This window comes from Euprymna scolopes, chromosome 3, assembly GCF_053919585.1.
Source record: "Euprymna scolopes isolate OS-2025 chromosome 3, ASM5391958v1, whole genome shotgun sequence".
Lineage (NCBI taxonomy): Eukaryota > Metazoa > Mollusca > Cephalopoda > Sepiida > Sepiolidae > Euprymna > Euprymna scolopes.
Genome location: NC_136484.1, coordinates 126,210,574 through 126,235,793, shown reverse-complemented (window position 1 = coordinate 126,235,793; position 25,220 = coordinate 126,210,574). Strand labels below are relative to the sequence as shown.

At 33.8% G+C, this 25,220-nt stretch overlaps 1 protein-coding gene across 4 annotated transcripts in view; it reads left to right on the top strand.

The window, feature by feature from the left end:
* LOC145258668 (protein zyg-11 homolog B-like) overlaps positions 1 to 25,220 on the top strand; it is a 158,226-nt gene that overhangs the window by 114,796 nt on the left and 18,210 nt on the right. For all 4 annotated transcript variants that reach the window (XM_080116627.1, XM_080116629.1, XM_080116630.1 and 1 more), the window contains 4 exons: positions 7,697 to 7,814; positions 13,852 to 13,992; positions 15,006 to 15,182; positions 21,591 to 21,644. In XM_080116627.1, coding sequence (XP_079972753.1) covers positions 7,697 to 7,814; positions 13,852 to 13,992; positions 15,006 to 15,182; positions 21,591 to 21,644 — 490 coding nt within the window. The remainder of the gene's footprint in view (positions 1 to 7,696; positions 7,815 to 13,851; positions 13,993 to 15,005; positions 15,183 to 21,590; positions 21,645 to 25,220) is intronic.

Below are 25,220 nucleotides of genomic sequence, written 5' to 3'. Positions count from 1 at the left end.
TACCTTTTATTTTCTTGAATAAAATAAAAACTACTCGACAAGAACATTACTGTTTTTGTTTTAATAATTATTTTTTATTCAAAAATAAAAAATAAAAGTGTCAATTGTTCAAAACACGTTTTTTCCCCAAAGCTTATTGGGATTTTTTTTTAATTACCATATTTTTCATGAACATGCTCTAAAAATGTTTCAAAATTATCTAATATTTTTCCACTTTTCATATTATATATACATGGCCCTATCAACATGAGACTATTTCATTTCTCTTACTGATCCCGATATGTATTTCAGTCTTTTAATATGAAACCAGTAGGCTTCAATATTGTTGGTGCAAACACCAGTAAGTGGATTTTTAAATAAAAAATAACGCAGGTATCGTATAACTTTAAACTTGAAAATAATATTTAAAAATAGCATGGATTACATTTTGACTTTCACCAATTTCCCTGTTAATAATTATATAAACTCCGGCAAAAAGAAAAATATCCATCATAAAAAGAAAAAGAAAAAAAAAACAGATAAAATCATAATAACAAAAATCATGCGCAAATTTCAAGCCAAAATAAATAATAAAAAAACTAGGTCACACACACAAAAATTCTTTCCTTGTTAAAATAATAGCTTCTCCCTCCGTCGAACAACATACAACATCGGAGCCGATGCATATTTCACTACAGGGGTAACATTCGTGTATGTTCACCTTTTTTCTTTATATTTTTAATATATAAAATAACTCCTGAAAGTGATTGTTATTAATTTCATGGTGCATGTTTAATTCATGGTTAAAATATTTGTTTTGACATTTATCTTCAACTAGCGGGGGGTACCCGGCGATGCCCGGGTGTTTTGAGGTAAATCAAAACTCCTGGGGGTGTTAAATAATAATAAAAAAATGTTTTGGTAGGTGAGTATGAGAATCGAACCCGTACCCTTGAGTTGGAAATTAATGTGTGAAAAAATAACGTGCTACGTTAAATATTGAGCCACGGCGACAGACAACGTTAAGCAAGTTTTAATTTATTTATTTATTTAACTATAAAAACAGGCGTGCGCAATAAAAGTTAACTCTGCTGCTCCCATTTGACCTAATTAAGAAGGTCAAATAGAAGTCACGCAGCGTTTGGGTTTGTTTATCCAAATTTGACTGTTTCTTCCTCCAACAGATATTGGGGAGGGGAAACCAGCTCCCAATTATCCATATTGAATCTTATTTATCAAAGCTGATTGCTTATGGACGTTTTTCCCAGCGCAATGCCGAGAATACGTCGTTTGAGTTTAGTTTCACTTTATTTATACTAAAAATCCCGATCAACACGCGAGAAGCCAAAATAGCAATAATTTTGTAGAAATCGACGTAAATAAATCTATACGCTACGCGCTTTCCTAATTCCTAGATATTATTATATAGGACCTATATAAACAGTTTTAAGCGATAGTAACGAACCCGGGAGTGTGTGCGAGAAAAGCCTTTTGAAGACATACACCAAATGGTCACACACATTTTGCCTTTTATATATATAGATGAAAGAAATTTTACGAAAAATATCAAATTGTTTTCGAAATTCCCTTAATTGTATTTCCACTTTTTTTGCTGTACCAAATTTTTTTGCTACACAAAAACTTGCGATTATTTAATGGTATATTTCAAAACAACAATTCCACAGGAATTGGAATCGTACATCAACATTTTCCTGAAATCGGAAAGAATTTAGGAATCGTCCCAACACTAATTAACTTAGTAAAAGTTTAATGTGTATTTATCAAAGTTATATATAGACGAGAAACGCACACACACACACAAGATGTCTGGTGGCTTTATTAATATTAGTAGATTACTTAGTAGTTTGAAGGAAAGAACGAGTGTATTTAATACTGAAAGGAATCCTTATTTTATTTATTTTTTTTTTTTTAGACATTTTTACAGGAGAGCATTGTATTTATTTATGTTAATAAACTTGGTGAGAAGTACACTTGACATCTAAAGAAGGTTAAAAGTAAGAGGTTTGTGGATAGAAGTTATTAAAACATGAACGCAGCCGAGAAATAGGATGAGTAAATGTCCACCAAAATTGTTAGATGACAATCTTTTGACAATACAAATTTCATAAGTCTAAGCAGAGGTGCGGTATCTCGAGTCATTTAATTAATTTTTTTTTTTTAATGTTTTTTTACTCTCCATAAGATAGATAGTTGAGTTAACAATTTTTATATTTGTGTACAAAAACCAAAAATGGAGATAAAGATTAAGGTGATTAAGGAATATTATGAGAGGATTGAAAATGAATGGAATGAAAAAAGTTTTAATTATCATGAGGACGGTTTATAGCAAGTATTTGTTGACCTTGGATTTGAAGACAAACTTGTTATAATCTGCAGCAAAACATTCCCATGGTAACGTGTTCCACATATAGGAAGTTCGTGGAAAGAAACATAGAAGAAAAGAAAGTTCTTTGCAGTTGTGGTGGATAGATGTGTTCTTACTGTGAATGTCTTACAAGGATGAACTAGATATTAGAGCTTGGTCGAGCATCTTCCATGGAAAATGATGATAGAGAAAAGCTAGCAACGTTTCTTCTGTGAGTAAATTGGGTTGTAGAGAATGGAAGAGATCCCCCCCCCTCCTCCACTAAATTGATTTTTGTAGGAGTTTAGTGTCAGGAATCTGACGCTTTTTTTTTTTTTTTTTTTTTTAACAAGGTGGTCACCACTTATCAAGGCCTGGAAGCCACTCAGGGATAAGGGTTATTGTAAGTACAGTACATTAATGTGGATATTTAAAGTGTCTACTTAAGAGGGTGGTTCATCAGGAATTTGCTTACGTTGGACTTGAAGACATCCAAGTTGTAGTCAGGAGGGAAGCAGGCAGAGTTCCACAGGTGTGCAGTTGATGGCCTTCGTCACATAGGGTAGAATTAGCTGCAAAGTTCTTGGCAAATAGTTTGGCCTTGTCTGAAGCTGAGGAGATGACCTCTGGTCCGTTGATAATGGTTGGGATAGAATGCACACTTCTGTTCAGGATCCTATTTGTTATTTGCCAAAACTGGTGGGAACCAAGCCACTGATCAGCTACTTTAGATTTAACAGACTGGGCATATAGCTCTCTTGCATTTTTTATTACTCTTTTACAGTGATTGCTGGCGTTCCTGAAAGCAGCTTTAGTCTCAGTGCATCTATTACGTTGGTAGCTATGGAAAAAGTGATTTCTGTGCACAATGGCAGCAGAACACACTGGTGAGAACCATGGCTGGCTGGTAGGCTTTTGATGGAATTTTTTAGATGGTATGAATCGGTCTATGCCTACAATTAACCATTCGGTCAGGTCTGATATTATAGAGGACACATCATTTTTAAACATGGAATGCAGAGGTAGATCAGGTATAAATGTACGGAAGCTATCCCAGTCAGCCATGGAGTATCGGTATACAGTATGGTGGAGGGGTATATCTGGGGACTTACTACATTTCATTTTTATCTTAACTGATACGACGGAGTGGTCGGAGGATCCTAGAGGAGAAAGAACGGAACATGACCATAGCTCAGGGGAAGTTGAGAGAAAAAGGTCTAGGAGGCTTGCATATTGATCTGTAGTATTGGGCACACGGGTGGGCTCGCGAACAATCTGAGTGAGGTCATAAGCAATGGCAAAATCATGACAGAACCTCCACTCATCGTCCGTCTTATTTGAGTGGGTCAGCCATTCCACGTTATGGACGTTGAAGTCACCACAGATGTGGATGTTAGCCGTGGGGTGTGCAGACAGGATGTGGTCTATTTTCTCAGATATGTTCTCAAAGATAGTAACTCCGCTGTTGTGGGGTCGATAGAGGGCAAATATAAATGCAGTGATGTAAGCAAGTGCAACTCGGAAGCACATATAAGATAAATTAGGATCTTCTCTAGAGATATCCCTGCTACATGGGAAGCCATGTTTAATGTAGGCACATATTCCATGCCCATGGCGATCTTGGGGGTCAGATTTAGATGTTAAGTTAGAGTATCCGTTAATTTTCGGCCAACTCTACATCTTCAATTTTAAATGTTGGTATTTAGCAATCATTCGCACAAGAAAGAGGACCAAATATTGGAACAGATACTGCACTTTGATTCTGTTTATTGTCTAAGTGTTAGTCCAGGTGTTACTTAGTGAATAACAAAATGTATCATCAGAAAACGCTATGTGTTGGACAGCTTTTAGAAATTCGCTTCCAAACTAACCTATCTCTGGCCATGTTTTTATTTATCCCTGTTTCACTTAAATCCATCCTTATCACGTTCTCTCATATTTTCTTTGGCTTTCCTCTTAGAACTGATCCTGCCTCTATTTTACCTCTACTAATCCAAAAACTCACCTGCTCCATTCTTTCAATGTGACCAAACCAACAAAATCTCCTGTTTTGCGCATATCTTCCTATACTGTCCAGATGTAATCTTCTCCTAAGGTTATTGCATTTAAGCCTGTCTTTTAAATGCACGCATCCATTGTATCATTCTCATATCATTTCTCTCCATTCAACACATGTTCTCAACCATCACTGATCAAGTTTTACTTTTGTACAGCATCGTTAGGCTGAGGAGTTTAAAAGATGTCCTTTCAGATAAAGAGTCTTTGGCCATTGCTATTGGTGGAAGAGAAGGTCTCTTGTAATTATTGAGGGAAACAAGTTTAGTCTTGGCAGCATTGAAGGTGACCATCCATTTTTGTCCCCATTCCACTACAGGTTGGAAGTCATCCTTTAGTGTTTCTACCATTTCTTTAGATATGTGTTCATTTGTTTTCCTGTCGTGTCTGTTATAGAGCATGGTGTCATCAGCATATATACCCATCTCACAGGCAATTTTGTCAGGGAGATCATTTATGAATATTAGGAATAACAGAGGGCCAAGGATAGACCCTTGAGGCACTCCCGCATTTATATCATATTGTTTGGATGTACGACCATCAAGGACAACCTGGATTTTTCTCTTATCTAAGAAGGATTTAATTATGTTAAGTATTCTTCCAGTGATACTGTATGATCTGATTTTTCTAAGAAGACCTTCATGCCATATGTCAAAAGTCTTAGATATATCTAGAGCTACCGCTCTACTCTCCCCTGCTTTGTCCAGCGAATGGTATATACGCTCAGAGATTAGTTAGGATGTCTGCTGTGGAACCAGCTTGCCTAAATCCATATTGTTGATCGGTCAGAAGTTTAGCATCTGTAAGGTGATGAACTAGAGCTTGGTTAATTATGGACTCAAATATTTTGGCGAAAAGTGGGAGGAAGCTAATGGGGCGATAATTTACTGGGTCAGTTCTTTCGCCAGAATTCTTGAAAGCTGGTACCACAGAAGCAGTTTTCCAGCAGAAAAAAAAAAAAAAAAAAGGCAGGAAAGCAAGATTCATTAAGGCATTTGTTGTAAAGTTTGGAGAGAACTGGAGCTACTTCAGCTGGTTTTCATTATCCTGGACATGCCCCAGTTATTCATGGCAACCCAGTGATGCATTTTTTACATAATGATTTGAATAAAAGTTTCAGATGCAAAAAGTAACATGGTTCAGTTGTGCTCTAAAACAGAAACATTCATTTCAAAGGTACCTCTTTCATATCAAACAACCTACTGTTGATTTTATATGCCAGGTCTTTCAGCTTGTGTTGTAATAAAACTTCTCAAATGCACTTGTAATGTTAGGCTATGTACGGTGTTAACTATGGTTCAAATCGCCTATTCATTCTTTCATCTGATTATTTCGATTATTGATACTTATCGAAGACATTTCGATACGAAACCTATCTAAGAATACTGCTAGGCACATAAAAATCAGCTTGGCCATTTTGGAGTCCATAGAGAATGAACTCACAGACACATAGACAAAGTTTCTTTTATATAATAGTACATAGATACAATGTGTGTGTATGAGAGAGAAAAGTTTGAATGCAAAATGCAATAAATCAAATTGTTTAAATTAAAACATTAAACAAAAGTATGAATACGTTAAATCTAAACTTTGACTGAAAGCTTATTTTGTTGTGAACAAAAATTAATCTGCCAGTATCATATTATGTAAAACAGGATTTGGGGGTGTGGTCAAGTTTTGAAATGCAACATATTTTGTAGTGTTTGTTTCAGAAATTTGAAAATGACATTTATGGCATTTTGCATTCAAACTCTTTATTTATATATATATATATATATATATATATATACACACACACACACACACAGAGTATTTATTTATATAAGCATTATTGCCTACATATGTGCATATATGTTTCTATATGCAGTTTTTTTTTTGTTTTTTTTTTCTTATGAAACCAAATTTTACATTGTTTTTGTTTTATACAAAGTTTTTCATTTGAATAAATCATAAGGAAAAAAAAAAAAAAGAACAAAATAGATAGTATAGAAAAAGGGGTTGAGAGGTAAGGGAAAGTAAGATTAGGTGCATAAAACCTGAGAGGTCAACATTCTTTGTGTTGTTTCAGACAACTCTATTTGGTTTTCACTTAGGATTTTTTGTAGTACACTCCTTCTCTTTAATGATTTTTTTTTTATTACTCATCCAAAACAAGGTAACCTTTTTAGTTGCTTAATTATTCCTTTTATACTTATGTGAATTTGAAAACATTCTTTTTATAAAATTATTTGGGAAATTTATATAGGTTTGTTTCCTGTTTTGGGACTATTTTACCATATTTGTCCAAAGTTTTCTGTGTATGCCTATTTATTAGCAGTTTTGCATGGTGCTGAACTCAAATTTAAATATGTTACGGCCTTGGGGACTTTTGGAGCTAAATGGAGAGGAGGGGGGGGGTTATGATGGACTTAGTCATTTCTTTTTTTGCATGGTGCAGAACTCAAATTTACATATGTTAAGGCCTAAAACTGCACCGTTTGTTCATTTTCACCAAGATTTGATGTCCCCTGGGGACTTTTTGGGCTAAATGGGGGAGGGGGCAAATGCTGAACTTAGTCATTTTTTTATGCCTTGTTCACTGTGCACTCATGGTGGACCATGTATGCTTCACTTGTTTTCCCAAGTGTTCTCAATATAGACATTACACATGTGCACATATATGCATAGAATTGAAGGAAAAATAAAAATCTAAATTTATTTTATTTGTAATCATGTCAAAAACGGTTTCATTTTTCATAGCATTTGTTTTTACAAAATGAAACTTTACTTTCATTAGATAAAGTTTTCTTTTTCTCAGTATCCATTTCAATTTGGAATTTGAACACAATACAACAATAAACTAGTTAAAACGAATCAATAACTTAAAACATATGACACTTGGTAAAAAAAGCATTTTTTTTTTAAATTCCTGACTTGTATTTAAAAATAAACATAAGAAAAAAAAAAAACAGACTTATCACACCGCACAAAGAACTAAAAATTCTCAAAAATCAACAAAAAAAAAAAAATTATTGGCAAATACAGTGTCTTGAGTTATTAAATTTAGTTTTGGTAATAAAACAAAGATTCGGGATTGTATATAAAAAAAAAAATTCTGAATGTCTATCATATGAATAATCTGGATAATAATTGAAAAAATTAAAAGTAACAAATGAATCTTTTTCTTTTTTATACAATAGTAGATTGGATATTTTTAATCATTTGTTTCGTCTTGTGGCATATTTTCATGTGTTCTTATTTTTATTGTAATATTTTTCTATAATAATAATCTTCACATTTTTTTTTTTTTTTTTACAGAGAGTTTCTTCAGCACCATCCAGATTTGACATTTCTTGGTTTATCACTGACTCGAGCATGTCAGTTCAGTGTGTTTTATTCAGCAAAATGCTTAAATTCACAAGGAAGTTTTATTGTTGTAAGCATTCTATTTTTGACTTATTAATTGCATTTATTATTTTATAAAAAATATTGATATCTGCGAACATAACACTTTGCCCACGACCGTCAAATTCAACAATAGACAATAATTTGGTTTACACATAGGCAACCCTTTTAAGTGGTGTCCTAGCCTGCCTATTTTTAGTACACCTAGAAACAGGACGTTATATAGACTCTTGGCAAATACCACATTTTTAGATACATAGACAATATATAACAAACTAAAACAGCATAACTAAAACACTGAATACCAGTGAGCTCATCAGAAAATTTACTTTTGAAATGGAAATAATTCTATACCGTTTCTAGATAACAGCCATAAAAACATCATGAATATAGATACAGTACTAGTACTACTACCACTACCAACAAACAATATGAATAAGCCTTATTATATTATACCTTAGAGTTTTCAGAATATGTAGTGTCCAATAGCTATTGGATGAATTCATCATAATAATCTCCCTAAAAACTTTAAAATACTCAAAATACTTCATTTAAAGCACTATAAAAAAAGACGCTCATATTTTCCATAACATGAAAACTAAAATTTTCTCTCCCCACTCTGTAACTATTATCCTAGCTTAACACACACAAACTACTTTTACACTACCATAACTAGATATAGGTTCAGGACAGTATGATCTACTTAGCTCATAATTAGAATTAAATTTTTTAACAAACACAAAAACACTAGCACTTCCCCCCAAATGCAAGCAGATGTATACACTAGTCTACAAACACTGAGTCCAGGTATTTTAAGCAATTGCCCTCTTCTTTTCTCAGAGGATTAGGGATCATGTGGAGAGGATTTTTGTTTTTGTAGCATACCAGATGCAAAGTAGTGCATTTTGTCTATGACTGAGTGGACGTCGGCAAAATTTTCTCCGAGAATGACTGTCATCAGCTTAGTCAAGACGAAGTTGCCACCAACAGAGACACTAGTAGATTTGTCAAGTGTGTTACGGGTGATTAAAACACAACTCTGACTTACTCTGGAGGGAATGTCAAAAAACTGAGATCCCCCACCATAGTAGCAAATTTCTGTGCATATCGAGCAGTAATATGCTTTTATGAAGTTAAACAGCTTGGCAGGAAATCCATCTGCATGTGTTATCTCCCTGAGTCAAATGCTGCAGCAAAATTCTCCAAGCAAATGACCAACACCGTTGGTAGCACCAGTATTGTCCAAGAGTTCTCTGTAGCATAAAAATTTGATCAGTGCAGCTCCTTCTAGGATGGAAGCTTCATTGGTTGGGACCAGTACTATGGTTATATTTGAGTTGGAATTTTTTCAGCAGTATGGATATAGAGACCTTTGATGAAATATCAATGAGACTGATGCCCCTGTAATTCCTACACAAGCATCAATTACCTTTTTTTCAAAAAGGCAAGGCAAATCACATCATTTCAATCTTGCAAGAGTGATTCTAAATTAACCTACTCTAAATAAAAACTTTATACTTGCACATGTTAAATTTTAATCACAAATTTGATTTCCATGAAACTTCAATAATTAAATTTGCACACAATACCAACGAAAGTCATATCATATAATTGAGTTATATCTCACAATCTAAAAATTATATCAAGAAGCATTCCATTCTTTCAGATTTCATCTGTTTTTACTAAAATTATACTTTCCAAACATTTTTGTGAATTCTGACTATAGTTGAACTAAATCTCTATATTTCACTGTATATGCATCACACCCCTTCCTACCTCTAATCATCTACCTTCTAAACTGCTCCACATTCCTATTTCTTCCCTACTGTACCCACCATCAAGTTCTCACTGCTACCCTGCTATCCACAGACTCCTCTCTCTCTCTCTCTCTCTCTCTCTCTCTCTCTCTCCTACCATAATATAATCCTACACCATTACCCACCTATCCTACTACCTTTCACTTAGGATTTTTTGTAGTACACTCCTTCTCTTTCATGATTTTTTTTTGTTTATTATCCATCCAAAACAAGGTAATTTTTTTAGTTGCTTAATTATTCCTTTTATATTTATGTGAATTTGAAAACATATCCTTTTATAAAATTATTTGGGAAGTTTATATGGGTTTGTTTCCTGTTATTATTGATCCTTTGACAAAAGTAGCATGGACCTGTAAATTCACCCTTGTCTATTCATCCGTTAGTCTGTCTGAAATTTTCTCAATAACTATGCCTTGGAATTTTTTGAAATTTTGCACAAACATTAAACATGATATGAGTAAAAAAGTATGAAAACGAATTTTCCAGAAAAACTCTGATTATCCCCCCCCCCCCCAGGGGTGCCTTTAGAGTTAAAAAAAAAAATAATAAAAATTGATGCCTTGGATTTTTATAAAACTGTCTGAAAAGTTGTAACTAACTTATTTCTATATAATTTTGTTTGTCTATACTTTGCAATAACTCTTGGGTGTCCCCCAGGGGCTCTTTTATGGCTTTTTTTTTTTTTTTTTACACGGTAGTAACCACTTATCAAGGCCCAGAAGCCACTCAGGGATAAGGGTTATTGCAAGTACAGTACGTTAGTGTGGAGATTTGATGAAGTGTTTACTTAAGGGGGCGGTTCATCAGGAATTTGTTAATGTTGGACTTGAAGACATCCAAGTTGTAGTCAGGTGGGAAGCAGGCAGACAGAACAGAGTTCCACAGGTGTGCAGTTCTAAGAAAGAAGCTTTGTTCATGGAATCCATGTTTTGATTTAGGCACAGATAAAGAGTGGGGGAAATTTATCACAGTGGATTCAGCTAGACGGGTGTTTTTCGTGAAAGATTGGCGAGGGGGGACCAGAGATTGGAGTTCAGACGGGCACCTGCCATGGAAATAACGATGACGAAGATAGGTTCACAACGTCTCTTTTGTGGGAGAGAGGTTGCAGAGTAGAGAAAAGAGCATCCCCCACTAAGCCACAAAGTCTATTTTGTACTCTGTCAAGGCAGGATAGGCTGTTTTTAGCAGCTCCTGCCCAAATATGGCAGCAGTATTCCATCCTTGGATGTACTTGGCTTTTATATAAATAGAGAATTGCATCAGTAGTGAGATATCTTCTGGAGCAGTAGAAGGATCCCACCATCTTTCCAGCGACCTTGGCAACAGACTTGATGTACGTGTTCCAATAAAAATGTGGCTAATAAAAACACTTTATTTTGGGGATTATTTTACCATATTTGCCCAAAGTTTTCTGTGTATGTCTATTTAGCAGTTTTGCATGGTGCTGAACTCAAATTTAAATATGTTAAGGCCTTTGGAACTTTGGGACAAAATGTAGGGGTGGGGGCGTAATGATGGAATTAGTCATTTCTTTTTTTACATGGTGCAGAACTCAAATTTACATATGTTAAGGCCTTGCACATGTTAAATTTTAATCACAAATTTGATTTCCATGAAACTTCAATAATTAAATTTGCACACAATACTAACGAAAGTCATGTCATATAATTGAGTTTTATTTCACAATCTAAAAATTATATCAAGAAGTATTCCATTCTTTCAGATTTCATTTGCTTTTGCTAGAATTATACTTTCCAAACATTTTTGTGAATTCTGACTATCGTTGAACTAAATCTCTATATTGTAGTGTATATGCATCACACCCCTTCCTACCTCTAATCATCTACCTTCTAAACTACTCCACATTCCTGTAGCCACCATCAAGTTCTCACTGCTACCCTGCTATCCACAGACTCCTTTTTCTCTCTCTCTCTCTCTCTCTCCTACCATATTATCATAATCTTACACCATTACCCACCTATCCTACTACTTCCTCCCTCTTCATATTACTTGCAAATCGCTACACAAGTTTTCAGTAGAAATTTCATATTAACCCTTCTATAGCCCTCATGTTGTTCTTTCATCCTAACATTCTCTCCTACCTTGCTCGTATGTATTTTAGACTTTTTACTTCCACAAAGTAATCCAATGTATTCTGTTATTTCATCATGCTTATTCTTGATAAAGCTCTTACTTAGAATGAAATTATGACCCTGTGTTAAACTCTTTTTGTTTATATTAGTCTGTCTTTTTTGTTTTGTGTTTTCCTCAATTGTTATGTTTTATTACCTATACATTTTAGAAGGATTATCTTTCTTTAAGTATATCCTAGATTATTACATTAATCACAATCACATGTTGCATTGTCTATGACTTCTCAACATGCCTGAATCTAGTGAGACCTGAAGTCAAGACCTTAGAGTCGGAAATCTGAAGCTCTGCCACTGAGCCAATTCCTGTTAGTGCTGGAATCTCTTGCTTATTTATAGATATTATTTATTTGTTTATTTTTGTTTGCAATACTTTTGAACAAATTCGATTATTTATTCAAAAGGGCATTTTTACCTTAAAACTAGTTGGGAATAATTTTCCCATTACTCATGTGATGCCCCTAGATGAGAACTAACATATATATATATGCTTTTTTTAATTTAATTATCTATGGATATATATGTGTTTTATCATTTATGAATCATCAAAGTAAGATTCAAAATCTGAGTCTGAAACCTATGTAGCATGTATCACATGTTATTAAAAATTACATCAAAATGCTCAATTGTAGGTTTTACAAAAAATAATATTGTTTTATTTGGTACTTTTACATTTAGCACACCAGATTTCCATAAATGTTGGCTCAGCTGATATAAACCATTGGAATATGCTAAGCACTGATCAAGTTAATCAGCCAATGGAAAATCGATAACAAACACATTTAGCCAATAAAAATTGAAGCAGACGACTTTTAATAAATTGGAAGAAAAAAATGTAATTTTTAATTATGCACAAATTTAATTAGCTTTAAAAAAAAACAATGACTACAGTTTTTCTAAAATTTCTTATGCCTTTTCTTTAAAAAAACATAAACAAGGAAATTCAAAAGTTTCCCTAACAATAAACATTAAAAATATGCACAAAAAAATCTAATTTTTTCCTTAAAATTCTCTTTAAAAGAAAAATGTGTCTACTTATTTGAAATAAAAAATAAAAACTGTTTATTCATGAAACTTACGGTAGGTTGTTATTTTATTTTATTTCCATTTATCTTTTCGTTATAATTAGTATCCAGTAAATGTTATTTTTTTTTTCCTTGGGTTTTTAAATTTAATCGGTGCTTGGTATATTCCAGCAGTTTACATCAGCCGCCGGGCAAACTCAAGCCAATATCACAGAAATTCGGTGCATTAAATACAAGAGTACCTTTTATTTAAATACTGCACATTACCATATCTGTTGGGGATTACCCAAATTTAATTTATCTGGTCATCAGAAATATTTCAGAGTTTGAGATATTTTTTTATTCAAGCTATTCACTCTGAAGAGAACCAAGAATGACCAGATAGATGAAACCTGGGTATTCCTAATGAATTCAGTAATGTATAATAATTAGATAAAATTATATATATATATATATATATATATATATATATATATATATATATATATATATATATATATATGAGTTAAATTTAGAATCTTTGTAAATATTTTTGAGGAATCTGGTACGTGCAGAAACCCAGCAGCATTTTGAAATTAGAGTTATCGATGTATCCTGTGAAAGATATATATTTGTTTGAAGTAGCTGAGTGGTCTTGGCTACAGTATTTGAGAATTAATCTAGTAAGTTTCCTTATTGAATGCATGTTTGCAATTGGAGTTATATCCTTGGCATGAGGCTTTCAGTATACCCTTCAGCATTGAGTGGCTCTACCATTCTGTATTTATGGTTTAACTAGGCAATCATTCTTTTGTAGAAAAGAACCAAAATGTACTCACATTCATGACAACTGTTATGGTTGTTATTATTACTGACTCACTAGAAATCCTCACTTGAATTATTGCCAATGATCTCTTACTTGTAAAAACAGACAGTGTTCCTTGAAGTATGTTTGGCACCAAGTCTCCTCACGTTTCCAGTACTCCTTGCTTCTTTCAGGCACCATTGTAACTTAATTTGTGTTCTGGCAAAAACTGATCATTTTTTTGTACAGATGACTAATTTTTACAACTTTTTGATTTCTTTCCTTACAGGTTACAGGTGAAGCTAATGAAGGTCAAATTTTAGAAGCGTTGCGTCGATATATCTCCCGATCACAATATGTCCAGAAATCATTGTATACATTATTTAGTTTGACACAGAATCTAGTAAAGCCTCGGCAAGATATAATAAAGGTAAGTAGAGATAATAGACAAGAATATTAATCTTATAATCCCACTGTTCATTTGTTGATGACATCTTGTAGATTACTTGCTAGGAGTGGTCATCCTGTCAAAAATGGCTGTGGGAGAGAGGGAGGTTTCATTTTGTGAAGTTTTTTAAAAAATAGGCAAAAATTTTGTATCGCAAAAAAATGTATTACGTTTAAATAATGAACAATTTACATCATACCTATCATCAACATTAGCATCATCCCAATGGTCGTTTATTGTTACTTTATATTAAAAAAAAAAACATTACTATTTCTCACTTTTTATGATACCTTGTGTCAGTTTTTCCTGATATTATATACTGGATTACCTCCCTTGGTGTGACACATTATGGTGCTTATTTGGAATGATAACGAACATCGAAAAATTGAATTCCAATTAAAACCAATGTTATGTACTTAATAGACATGTCAAAAGAGTTAAGAGATATTCTACGGTGAATTAATAAATGAAAGCAGTAAGAGTAAGAGAAAATCTTGAAACTCAAATTCGTCATTTTTATTCTAAAATTCTGACAATAAGATTTCATCTCATTATATAATCTGGAAGGGACAATCTCTAGAATATAATTTCATCATCTGATTTTTTACTTTTTTAAAACTTTTGTTCAACTTGGACAATGCATATTGTCACTGAGACATTCACAGCTATTGTGATTAGGGGGCAATCTAAATGGGGAGATGTTCAGCAAGATCTATCATGCTAGAAGCCTACTCACACCTGAGAGTATCCTGTTCCTCTACAAGGCCACCATTCGCCCATGCATGGAGTATTGTTGCCACATCTGGGCTGGTGCATCTACCACTAGTCTCCATCTTGGATAGGGTCCAAAAAAGTCTTCAATCTAATATTAGGTGCCTTATTGACTTTTTTTCGGAAATGCTTTTATTTATTGTTTTTCTCTGCTTATAAGATACTAAGTTAGTATTTAAAATGCAATTCTTTCTCAACTCTATCTTGTTTCATTTGCTTTGCAGCATGTGTTACCAGGAATGAAATCGCATCCGAAGCAGTTGGGTGTGCAGATGGCTGCAACTGCGTGTTTGTACAACCTTACTAAAGGAGAAGTCAGCCAAAAGATCCACCCTGCATGTTTACGTAAAGTTGTTGAACTAACTTTATTGTCGATGGAAAACTTTCCGAAACATCAACAGGTACTCTCAAATATCATGTTTTTATGCTTATTTAGAATGAAACCTATTTTAAAAAGCTAAACTGCGGAAAACATCTTTTTGATGTATGTACCCCTCATGCAACAAAGATGTCATGTTCAAAAAATCACATAAATTGATCAAGTAGTTTTAATTATTATATAGAAATTTTTTTTTTTAATGATTTTTAGTAATTTTTAATAGGAAATTGTATCCATTACAAGGTTGATTTTGGTCTCAATAGTTTGAATTGAGTTGCCACCAGCTTATTAATATAACATGGCGGATCGAAACAATGTCTTGTTATGTCATAAAATTTGATTTTCTTAATTTTAAAAAAAATTGATCAATTTACGTGATTTTTGAAATATGACATTGCCGTTCTGTAAAGTTATTTTTTTTTTAGATTTTTCTGTACCTTTGTTTTGAAAATGGGTTTATTTTTAAATAAGCACTAATTTTTTTTTTTTTTTTTTTTTTTAATAAAAAGGAAATTGTTGCAATATTTTTGGTATAGTTAAAAGGGTATGACGACAAAAAATTAAAAGGTTCTATTCATAAATAAGGGTGATAGGAACTAACCAATCAAATCGATAGATGCTCTGCTACCGACCAATAAGAAAATAGAATCATTCCATGAAACATACTGGATATTTTAGAATTCTGCACAGATTTTTGTTCTTAACACAAGAACTTCTTGATCATTGCTTTTATGAGTTTTTCTGGATTGATATTGCCATTTTGTTTGGCACAGCATTTCTCTTTGCTTCCAAAACTAAAATGACTTACAACTGCAAAGAAATAATATGAAGAATTAGCATTATTTCTGAAAAGTATTTTTGTTTTTGTTGTTCTCTTTATAATAGCAAACATATATACATCATAATCACGTTGACACATTGGTTCCCGCCAGATCACCAAAGTTAAGCAACAATGAGCCTGGCTAATACCAGGTGGGTGACCATTTGGAAAAACTAGGCACTGTATAGAGTGGCGGGACAGCACTACTGTCAAAGGAAAGGTTAGGCTCCTTCTTCTCTGTGCTAGTCTGTGGGAGACCCTTGGGCAAGGTTGAATATCTACTTCAGCCCTCTCCGATCAGAGTAATGTGAGGTCATGAAAAGTAAGTATCTCATTGGGCTGGGCAGAAGATCTCTTTGGAGACAATGCTCAGGATAATCGCCTAGTATGGCCACTGTTCAGACAGAAAGAAACTGCAACCTACTGTCTGTACAACTGCAAAGAATGCTGTGGCAATACATCAAAACACTTTCGAGAAAAAAGTGTGAATAATGAGCAACGGTGAATTCACAAATGCCTCGAGGGAGAGAAGTAGATAAAGAGTCATAGCCATCAATGTCTGAACCAGGCAGAACAGCACGTGAATGAATGATAGCAAACAAAAACCAGAACTATATGCAGTGCTGAATTAAATGAACTTAGAAGCACGTCACACATTTCACAGCAAAATCTTTCAAAATCATCAATTTATTTTAGCTTAACACGTATATTCAGATGGTTCATATATTTGTCCAGATCAGGCTGTCTGAAGATACTGGCTTCTTGACCTAAAATCCACCAAATGTTGATTATATTGTTTATTTTCCTTTCTCTTTGCAAAACTCAATCATGTTCTGCTAAGTCAAAAACAAGAATTATCCTCTACGAAACAACCAACCAAACACCATGAATAAATATTTGAAGATGTAAAGAACTGAAAACATAAAACATTTTTCTAGAATGATTGGATTTGGCATTAAATAATTTGAAGAAGATGGATGGTCCACAAAACAAATCAATCAGACGAAAACATATATTTATTGTTGAACATAATAAGAATACTTTAAATGACATAATAGTAACATTATAGAATAATATTTGCTAACGGAACAGTAGCAGAACTTGCAATGAAGCGAGCGACCAACAGAAGATATTGTTGATCGAAAGAAACAGCTTACCTTGCAGACATGTGTGTAACAAGTTTATCAGATGTTTTAACTCATGGGGTATTTCATTCCGCCCTCCAGATAATGTCGGGTAGTTGGGAGAGAATATGCACCATTTCGTACCCTACTTTTCCCTGTAGACTTGTATATAATAAAGTTTATCATTTTTTGTAATTTGTGTGGTAATACATTCTGGTATATAGATAATTTTTGATTTTCAGGAGAAAATACGCACCGTTTCGGGGGCTATGTTGCGGGACTTGTGGTTTAGAATGAAATGTGTGTTCATCTCACGTTCGGGTGTCACCATTTTGTAGTTGTCTAGTGTATAGAAGGAAATACGTGTTCATCATCACGTCGGGGTCACCAAATTGTAGTGGACTGGTGGATATATTATACATCCACCAGTCGTACAAAATATGAGAAATGATTTGAATTGGGAAAGGAAAAATGAATTGCTTTGAGGAAGGAACGAACAACGCGTTTACTTGAATTAAACGAACTAGGATTTATTTTGTGAAGAAACAAATGAAAGAAAAGGGTACAACACGTGTTCATGTCCGCGTTCGTCTCTCGCTGTTTACTGGTGAGGAGGAAAGTCTGTTGTAGTATAGAGAGAGAGAGAGAGAGAATGAGAAAAAGTCAATCCAGGCCATAGAGATAGAAAACGTATAAAGTGTACATATTGTCTGTTAGCTTGTGCTCCATACATAGTAGCAGGGGACGTGATGTGCGCGGGCGCCCCGAAAGGTGGGGGGGGGGGCGAATGGTCCGACGACCGCTCAGCTCGAGGGCTAAGTCAAAAAGGGCTGGAAACAGCTTGTCTCTTGCTTTTATAATTGTTTCCGGTGATCTTTTGTGCATGTGTGGATTTCCTTTCAGAGGGGAAGTGACGTTGTCCATGTGAGTACATGTGTGAACGTGAGTGTATATACGTGAACGTGAATATATGTACGTGTACACGTATGTATGTGACAAGTAATATAGCTTGAGATGTGAACATGTTTTTTGTGTGAGACTAGAAAAGGCTCCCACAGCTACCTCTTTACGGATTTTTTTTTATTCTCTACAAAACAACCAACTAAACACCATGAATAAATATTTGAAGATGTAAAGAACTTAAAACATAAAACCTTTTTTCTAGAATGATTGGATTCAGCATTAAATAATTTGAAGAAGATGGATGGTCCATAAAACAATCAACTAGACCAAAACATATATTTATTGTTGAACATAATAAGAATACTTTAAATGACATAATAGTAACATTAATAGCAAAAGGCTTATGATATCAGTAATATAAATCTCATACAAAAAGTTCAGTTCTCATTAATGCTAAATTATTTAGTTTGGTTTATCTCTCTGATTCTTTTTTTTTTTTTTTATTCTTTTAAATTTTTTAAAAGATTAGCGCCTCTTCATTATAATGATGTAATTTGAAAATTGAAATATTGAATTTCAAGTAAAAACAGTTTTTGAAGACAGTTATTAGAAATTGAGTTTTGCTAAAATAGCCAAAGATTTGCAGTTTTCAGAAAATGATTACCCCCCTCCCCTTGTTACAATTCAAACTCTCTGTTTTTTTTTTGTTTTTTTTTTTTTAGCAAAACTCAATTTTCACTATTTTCATTAAGAATTAATTTTTTTGTAATTTTTGGATATGTTAATTACTGCAGCATGACACTTAAGTAGATATCATTTGTTCTACTTGAAATTCAGTATTTCGATTTTCGAATTTTGTTATTTTAACAAAGAAGTACCAAAAGACCTTTCTCCACTACAAATGGTTACAATTGATTAACATAAGTGACGGGTATATTAAAAATATTTTTAATTTAGAAAATTTGACCAAACACGTTGATTTGTCTCTCTTAACAGAATTTCAATTCCCAATGTGCCTTTTGTGAAATCCATGAGTGAGGCAATACTAATTTTGAGTAAAGCTATGAAGTGAATCCAACTTTTCATAGAGACATTCTTCTAAATCATCAGACTATAAAATACTACCAGGACCTGTTCCCCAGCATTGCCCAGGATGGAATATAGAAGAATGATTTAAACTATTAAAAAACATATCCATAAAATATTTTAGGTGTTAGAGTGGAAGATCATTGTATGAATTTCTTTTTTTTTTCACTAGGGTTCTACATTATTTGAAATAAACCAAACACAAACATTGAGAAGTGAATCAATTTTTTTTTTCTTTTGAATCGTCAGAATATATAATATAATCCAATAAGATTTTGTTTTGAATACAATTCACACCTGAGAGTATCATGTACCTTTACAAGGCCACCATTCACCCATGTATGGAGTATTGTTGCCACATCTGGGCTGGTGCAACTACCACTCGTCTCTCCCTCTTGGATAGGGTCCCAAAAATTAATCTAATGTATCCCACTTTGTCAACTAAGCTCCAACCCTTGTCCCATTGCCGCACTGTTGCACCACTGTGCCGGTTTTACAAATATTTTAATGGAATGTGCTTTGATGAACTCATTGTACTTGTGCTCTTTTGACATATATATCCCTGACAAACTCGCTTAGCAACAAAATCCCTCCCCTTCACTGTTGAGGTCCTTCTATCCCAGAAAACTTTCTACCCTAATAGTTTCTTCTCTCGAACAGCTAGACTTTGGAATTTCCTTCCTGCTACCAGCTTCCCTGACTGTACTGATATGCAGAAGTTTAAATGTAACGTAAACCAATATCTTGTTAATCTTTCCTAGGCATGGTCCCAAATAGTAGCCCTTATGTCAAAGTGGTGATATGCCTTGTTGGGAGTGAACGTGAGTAAAAAAAAAAACAGTTCACTTGGTTTAAACATTAAAATTTTAATTATTGCACACAGATTTATGCTGGTGTAATATTGTTGGTATCAGTGATTTCATATTAATAACGGTGTATATATGTTATGTTTTTTTGGATGTTTTTAGATAAGGATTGATAATTTATATTATCCGGATTATTAGGACTATTATTATTCTCATCTTGAATGTTATTTTCATAATGTTTTGACTAATGTAATCTTTAACTTTCTTCAGGTGTCTCTTGTCGAACTTGCGCAAGAACCCATGGTATAATGAGCAAAGTACTAGGTAAACTGACTGTACTGATATGCAGAAGTTTAAGCGTAATGCAAACCAATATCTTGTCCCAAATAGTAGCTCCTTATGTCCAACTGGAAATGTTTTCTCAATTATAAAATCATTTCTCTCTGATAGGCTCATAAGAATAGTGGTTGATGGGCAGTGGGGGAAGAGGTGGCTGGTTACTTTTAATGCATCTAAAATCAAGCTCCTATCTTTACATCATCAACGCTCTGATCCCCATCTGGCATCAATTGAAATGGATGGCTCTCGTCAAGCTTCTGGTCTTGACCTTTACTCCTGACCTGAAATGGAACACGTACATCAAGTCAGTTGCCAAGGTCACTGGAAAAATGGTAGGATTCTTCTACCACTCCAGAAGATATCTCACGACTGATGCAATTCTTTATCTATATAAAAGCCAAGCATGTTCAAGGATGGAGTATTGCTGCCACATCTGGGCAGGAGCTGCTAAAAACAGCCTATCCTGTCTCGACAGAGTACAAAATAGACTTTGTGGCTTAGTGGGGGCCGCCCTTTTCTTTTCCCTGCAACCTCTCTCCCACAGGAGAGACGCTGCAAGCCTGTCTTTGTTTTATCGTTACTTCCATGGCAAGTGCTCGTCTGAGCTCCAATGTCTGGTCCCCCTCGCCAATCTTTCACGATAAACACCCATCTAGCTGAAACCACTGTCAAAAATTTTCCCCCCTCTTTATCCGTGCCCAAACCAAAACTTAGATTCCATGAACAAAGCTTCTTGCTTAGAAGTGTACACCTGTGGAACTCTGTTCCGTTTGCCTGTTTCCCACCTGACTACAACCTGGATGTCTTCAAGTTCAACACAAACAAATTCCTGATAAACCGCCCCCTTAAGTAAGACACTTTATCAAATCTCCAATACTAATGTACTGTACACGCAATAACCCTTATCCCTGAGTGGCTTCCAGGCCTTGATAAGTGGTGACTACCTTGTAAAAAAAAAAATGCAGTTGTGACACTCTTCAGTGTGGACGATACCTGGAATACAATTGCGAATTACTTAACGCTTCTAGTAATGGCTGATGGAATTACAGTATGCTATCCCCATGGATTAAATAAAAATTCCATGTAATTCAACAGGAGACACCTAAAGAAGGTTGAAGGTTACATTCACCGAAACATTGTGAAAATAATACTTAAGATGCGAACAGTAGAATAAAGAATTCAAAGAACATAAACTGTTGATATTTGTTTGTTATTCAATCTAAAGGAAAAGTCTTTTAAAGTTTGAAGAGGAGTGATTTGATTGCAGTTATGTTTATTTTCATTTAATCGTGATATGCTTTAAATCTTTTCATTGTCCAAATTTCATCAAATTCTTATGCTTCTTATTCCAGTTACAGAAGAATGCATTGTTAACTCTATGCAGTGATCGAATTTTACAAGACGTTGTAAGTTTTACAGTTCTTGCTCAATTACTGTCTAATTATTTCATATTATCTAATGAATGCCTATAACGTTATGAAAATGTTTTTTGGATGTTAGTTGGAAATTATTGATTCCTTTTTGAGAATTTAAATTTTGTTTTTTTGTTTTAATAAAATCAGTAATTATTATGCATTGCTATTGGTCAATGAAAGGGGGTGTCTTCATATGTACTAGAAAGTACTGCTAAATTTTTCTAGGAAAACCCTTTAAAATACATCAATACTCCCTATTTTACACCGCATATTGCTTCAAATTCCTCTTCCAGTTCATCTTAGAAATCCTTTGGTATTTCTTAGCACTTTATACATTATAAATAGGAAATAAATGTTTAGTGTTATCTGTAATTTTATTATCCTATTTTTTCTATGTATGCAATAGTTTCATCAATATTAACAGTAATTAATTAAAGTGAGTTTAACAAAAAAAAAAAAAAAAAGGAATTATCAAAACAATCAAAAACTTTTTTTTAGTTATTTAATTCCAAATCTTCTGAGATAATTCACAAAAATTTAAAGACGATACTCAATGCATATATACATAGCAGGGTCATAAATACCTGCCATAGAAAGCCCTTTAACCCTTTCGGTGAGATGGACTCATAGATCTTATTTTATCTAAAAGTTATGATTCAAATTTTCCTGCTTATTATTTTTTAATAAAATTCCATTTTCTCTAATTGTCTTCAAAGATTTTTCAGTAATAATTAATTTTCTACCTTATCGTTTTTCATAATTTTTGGATATGTTCATTATTGTGACATGACAATTAAGGACATACCATTGTCTTTACTTGAAATTCAATATTTTGATTTTCGCTCTAATAACAAAGAAGCAACAAAATATATTTGTGAAAGTATTTAGTTAAATATAAACAATCTTTCGATTTAACCTTAACCTTCCATATTCACAAAGGGAGATAACTAGTAAATGTGGCCCAACCTAAAACGCTAATGTCGTTTCATTATTTGCCAAATCCTCCAAAATGCTTAATGAATTCCTGAACATATTAATACATTTGAATATAAATTAAAAATGATTATTTGAATATGATTCAAATGTTGAAAAAATAAATAAAATAAAAAAAGTAATGAAAAATAAAATAATTATTTTTATTGTAGAAGTAGTAGTCTTTTTTTTTTTTTTTTTTTGTTTTTTTTTTTTGCTAAAGTAATATCACATATCAAGGTTTAAAGGTTTAATGAGTTTGCAAGGTAGACAGAACAGTTTTTATAGTGTATCCCTATACTATCGAAGCTGATTGAATGGGGGTGAACTGTGATGTGTTTCTCTCATAGTGGCATCATTCAACTTGATGTGACCACCATCCTTAAATATCAGATATTAGGTGTGTCTAACGGTATCGGTTCTATTATCCCCAGTGCGACATTTCTGTTTAAGTTCTCCTTCACCTTCTTCCAGTGGTGAGAAACAGATACTGTGTGAATTGCTGTTGGCATTACACCTTGGATAAATTTTATCTCTAAGAATTTACCTGCCATTGTTTAAAGTGATTGAAGTGAATATGGGTTGAACGTGCTTGACTTAAAATGTTCTATTAGCCATTGTTCAAGTTTCTGTCTGTTGGCTTAAAATTTGGTTTGAATGGAATAGTTTCTGGTTCCATTGAAATAGATGTTCTGTGTAGATATTTACATGCTAAGGGCCACTAAAAACCCAAAATGGTGGCTCCTACCTCTTATATAATCCTAAGGGAGATATAACTAGGGCTGTGATAATATTCTCTTTCAAATATGCTCTATATTCTTTTTATATGCTGGGAATATTCTTTAAGAATATGCTCGAGAATATGCTTTTTTTACACGGGAATATTCTTTTTTAAAAAGAATATGCTTTTTTTTGCATAGGAATATTCGTTTTAAAAAGAATATGCTGCTTTGAGACGGAATATTCTCTTTGGCTACCGTATATTTATTTTTATAAATCGCATATTTTCACTGTACTTCAAGCGAATATATTTATGCTAGGTACCTTAGATTTACGTTTGCAACAATATTAACCCTTTCGATTCCAATGGGCCGATATATCGGCCATGGGGATTTAAGGTAAAAGAAGACCTACAGATATTTCGGCCTTACTATAGTATTTTAATAGAACAGGTATAGTTGAGTAGTTGGTAATTTTGCAATGTTAGGGTCGAAAGGGTTAATTATTTGTTTTTTTTTATAAATTCTATTGATGGTTTTGTAAAAGCTTCAGTTAATGCCGAAAACGCAAGAAAATATGTAGAAAAAACGTTTATTTTTATGCTATAAATACTTCTAACAATTAAACACTATCAAGCTTAAACAAATATTTTATTCATTGCATTTTACAATTAAATGCGTTTTTAAGTTCTCAAAATTGAAACTTCTGCAGTTGTCTGCTAAAACGGTCTTATACGGGGAAAAAACTTGTTCCACATCGCATGAGACTACTGGGGCATATTTCAAGCTGGCCATTTCTTCAGCACTTAAAACTTTTAAATGATCTATGTCATCCAAATTTCCTTCATTTTCAAAAGCCTTCCCACTAATAAGTGCATCGAGACGTTTTAAAGTAGCAAAACCTTTGTTCTTTGAAATGACATTCTTCAGCTTTTTATGAAATTGTGAGTCATCCATCTCCTCAAGTGTCATTTCGACCTCTCTAATTAATTCAATAGATTTTGAAAGACTCAGCCCTTTAGTCTCCAACTTTGCAATATTTTTTGTTAAAATGGAAAAACTGTTGGCGATAAAGCCGAGATCAAATGGCAGTGATTCCTCATCCAACAGTTTTTTGGACTCCAATATACTTTGGGCCTCTGTTGAATCTAGAGACATTATGACAGGAGTAATTTCGGGCAAATGTTTGGCGTAATAATGCGCTGCATCTAACCACGTACCCCATCTTGTTACAATGGGACTCGGTGGAAGGGGCACTCCTGGGGCTAGTTCCCTGAACTTTCTGATCCGATTGAGTGCTTTTAAAAATATACTTTTTACAGTTGAAATCAGTTTATTTACTTTTGGGTGCGCCTGCCTGACTAATTCCGCAACCCTGTGCAAGCCATGGCCCAAACAAGTAACGTGCACCATTTTCGGGTATAAAACCTGAAGAGCATTCATAGCTTTGGACATATATGCAGCTGCATCAGTGGTTACAAGGAGCACATTATTATAAAGGACTTGCTGCAGCCACAAAAACTGCAACGAATCGTTAAAAAAAGCAGTAATTGTAGAATGATTAACTTTTGGCAGACATGCAATATTTCCCAAATAGCACTTGCTGCGTTCCTTTTCTACCCCAAGAATGCCAAACACAAAGCAAGCAATAAAACGCTGCTCTACATCAGTGGTTTCATCAATCGAGACTCACAGTTTCATTCCAGCAGCTTTTTCTCTGAGTGACTTAAGTTTTGCTTTGTACACTTCACTAACGTAATATTTTCTTAGTGTAGTCTGATTTGGAATATTTCTATGTGTGTACCTATGAAGAAAGTCTTTGAACACATTATTGCTCAGTTTATGAAACAGAATATCCGCTGCAATCAACGCTTTG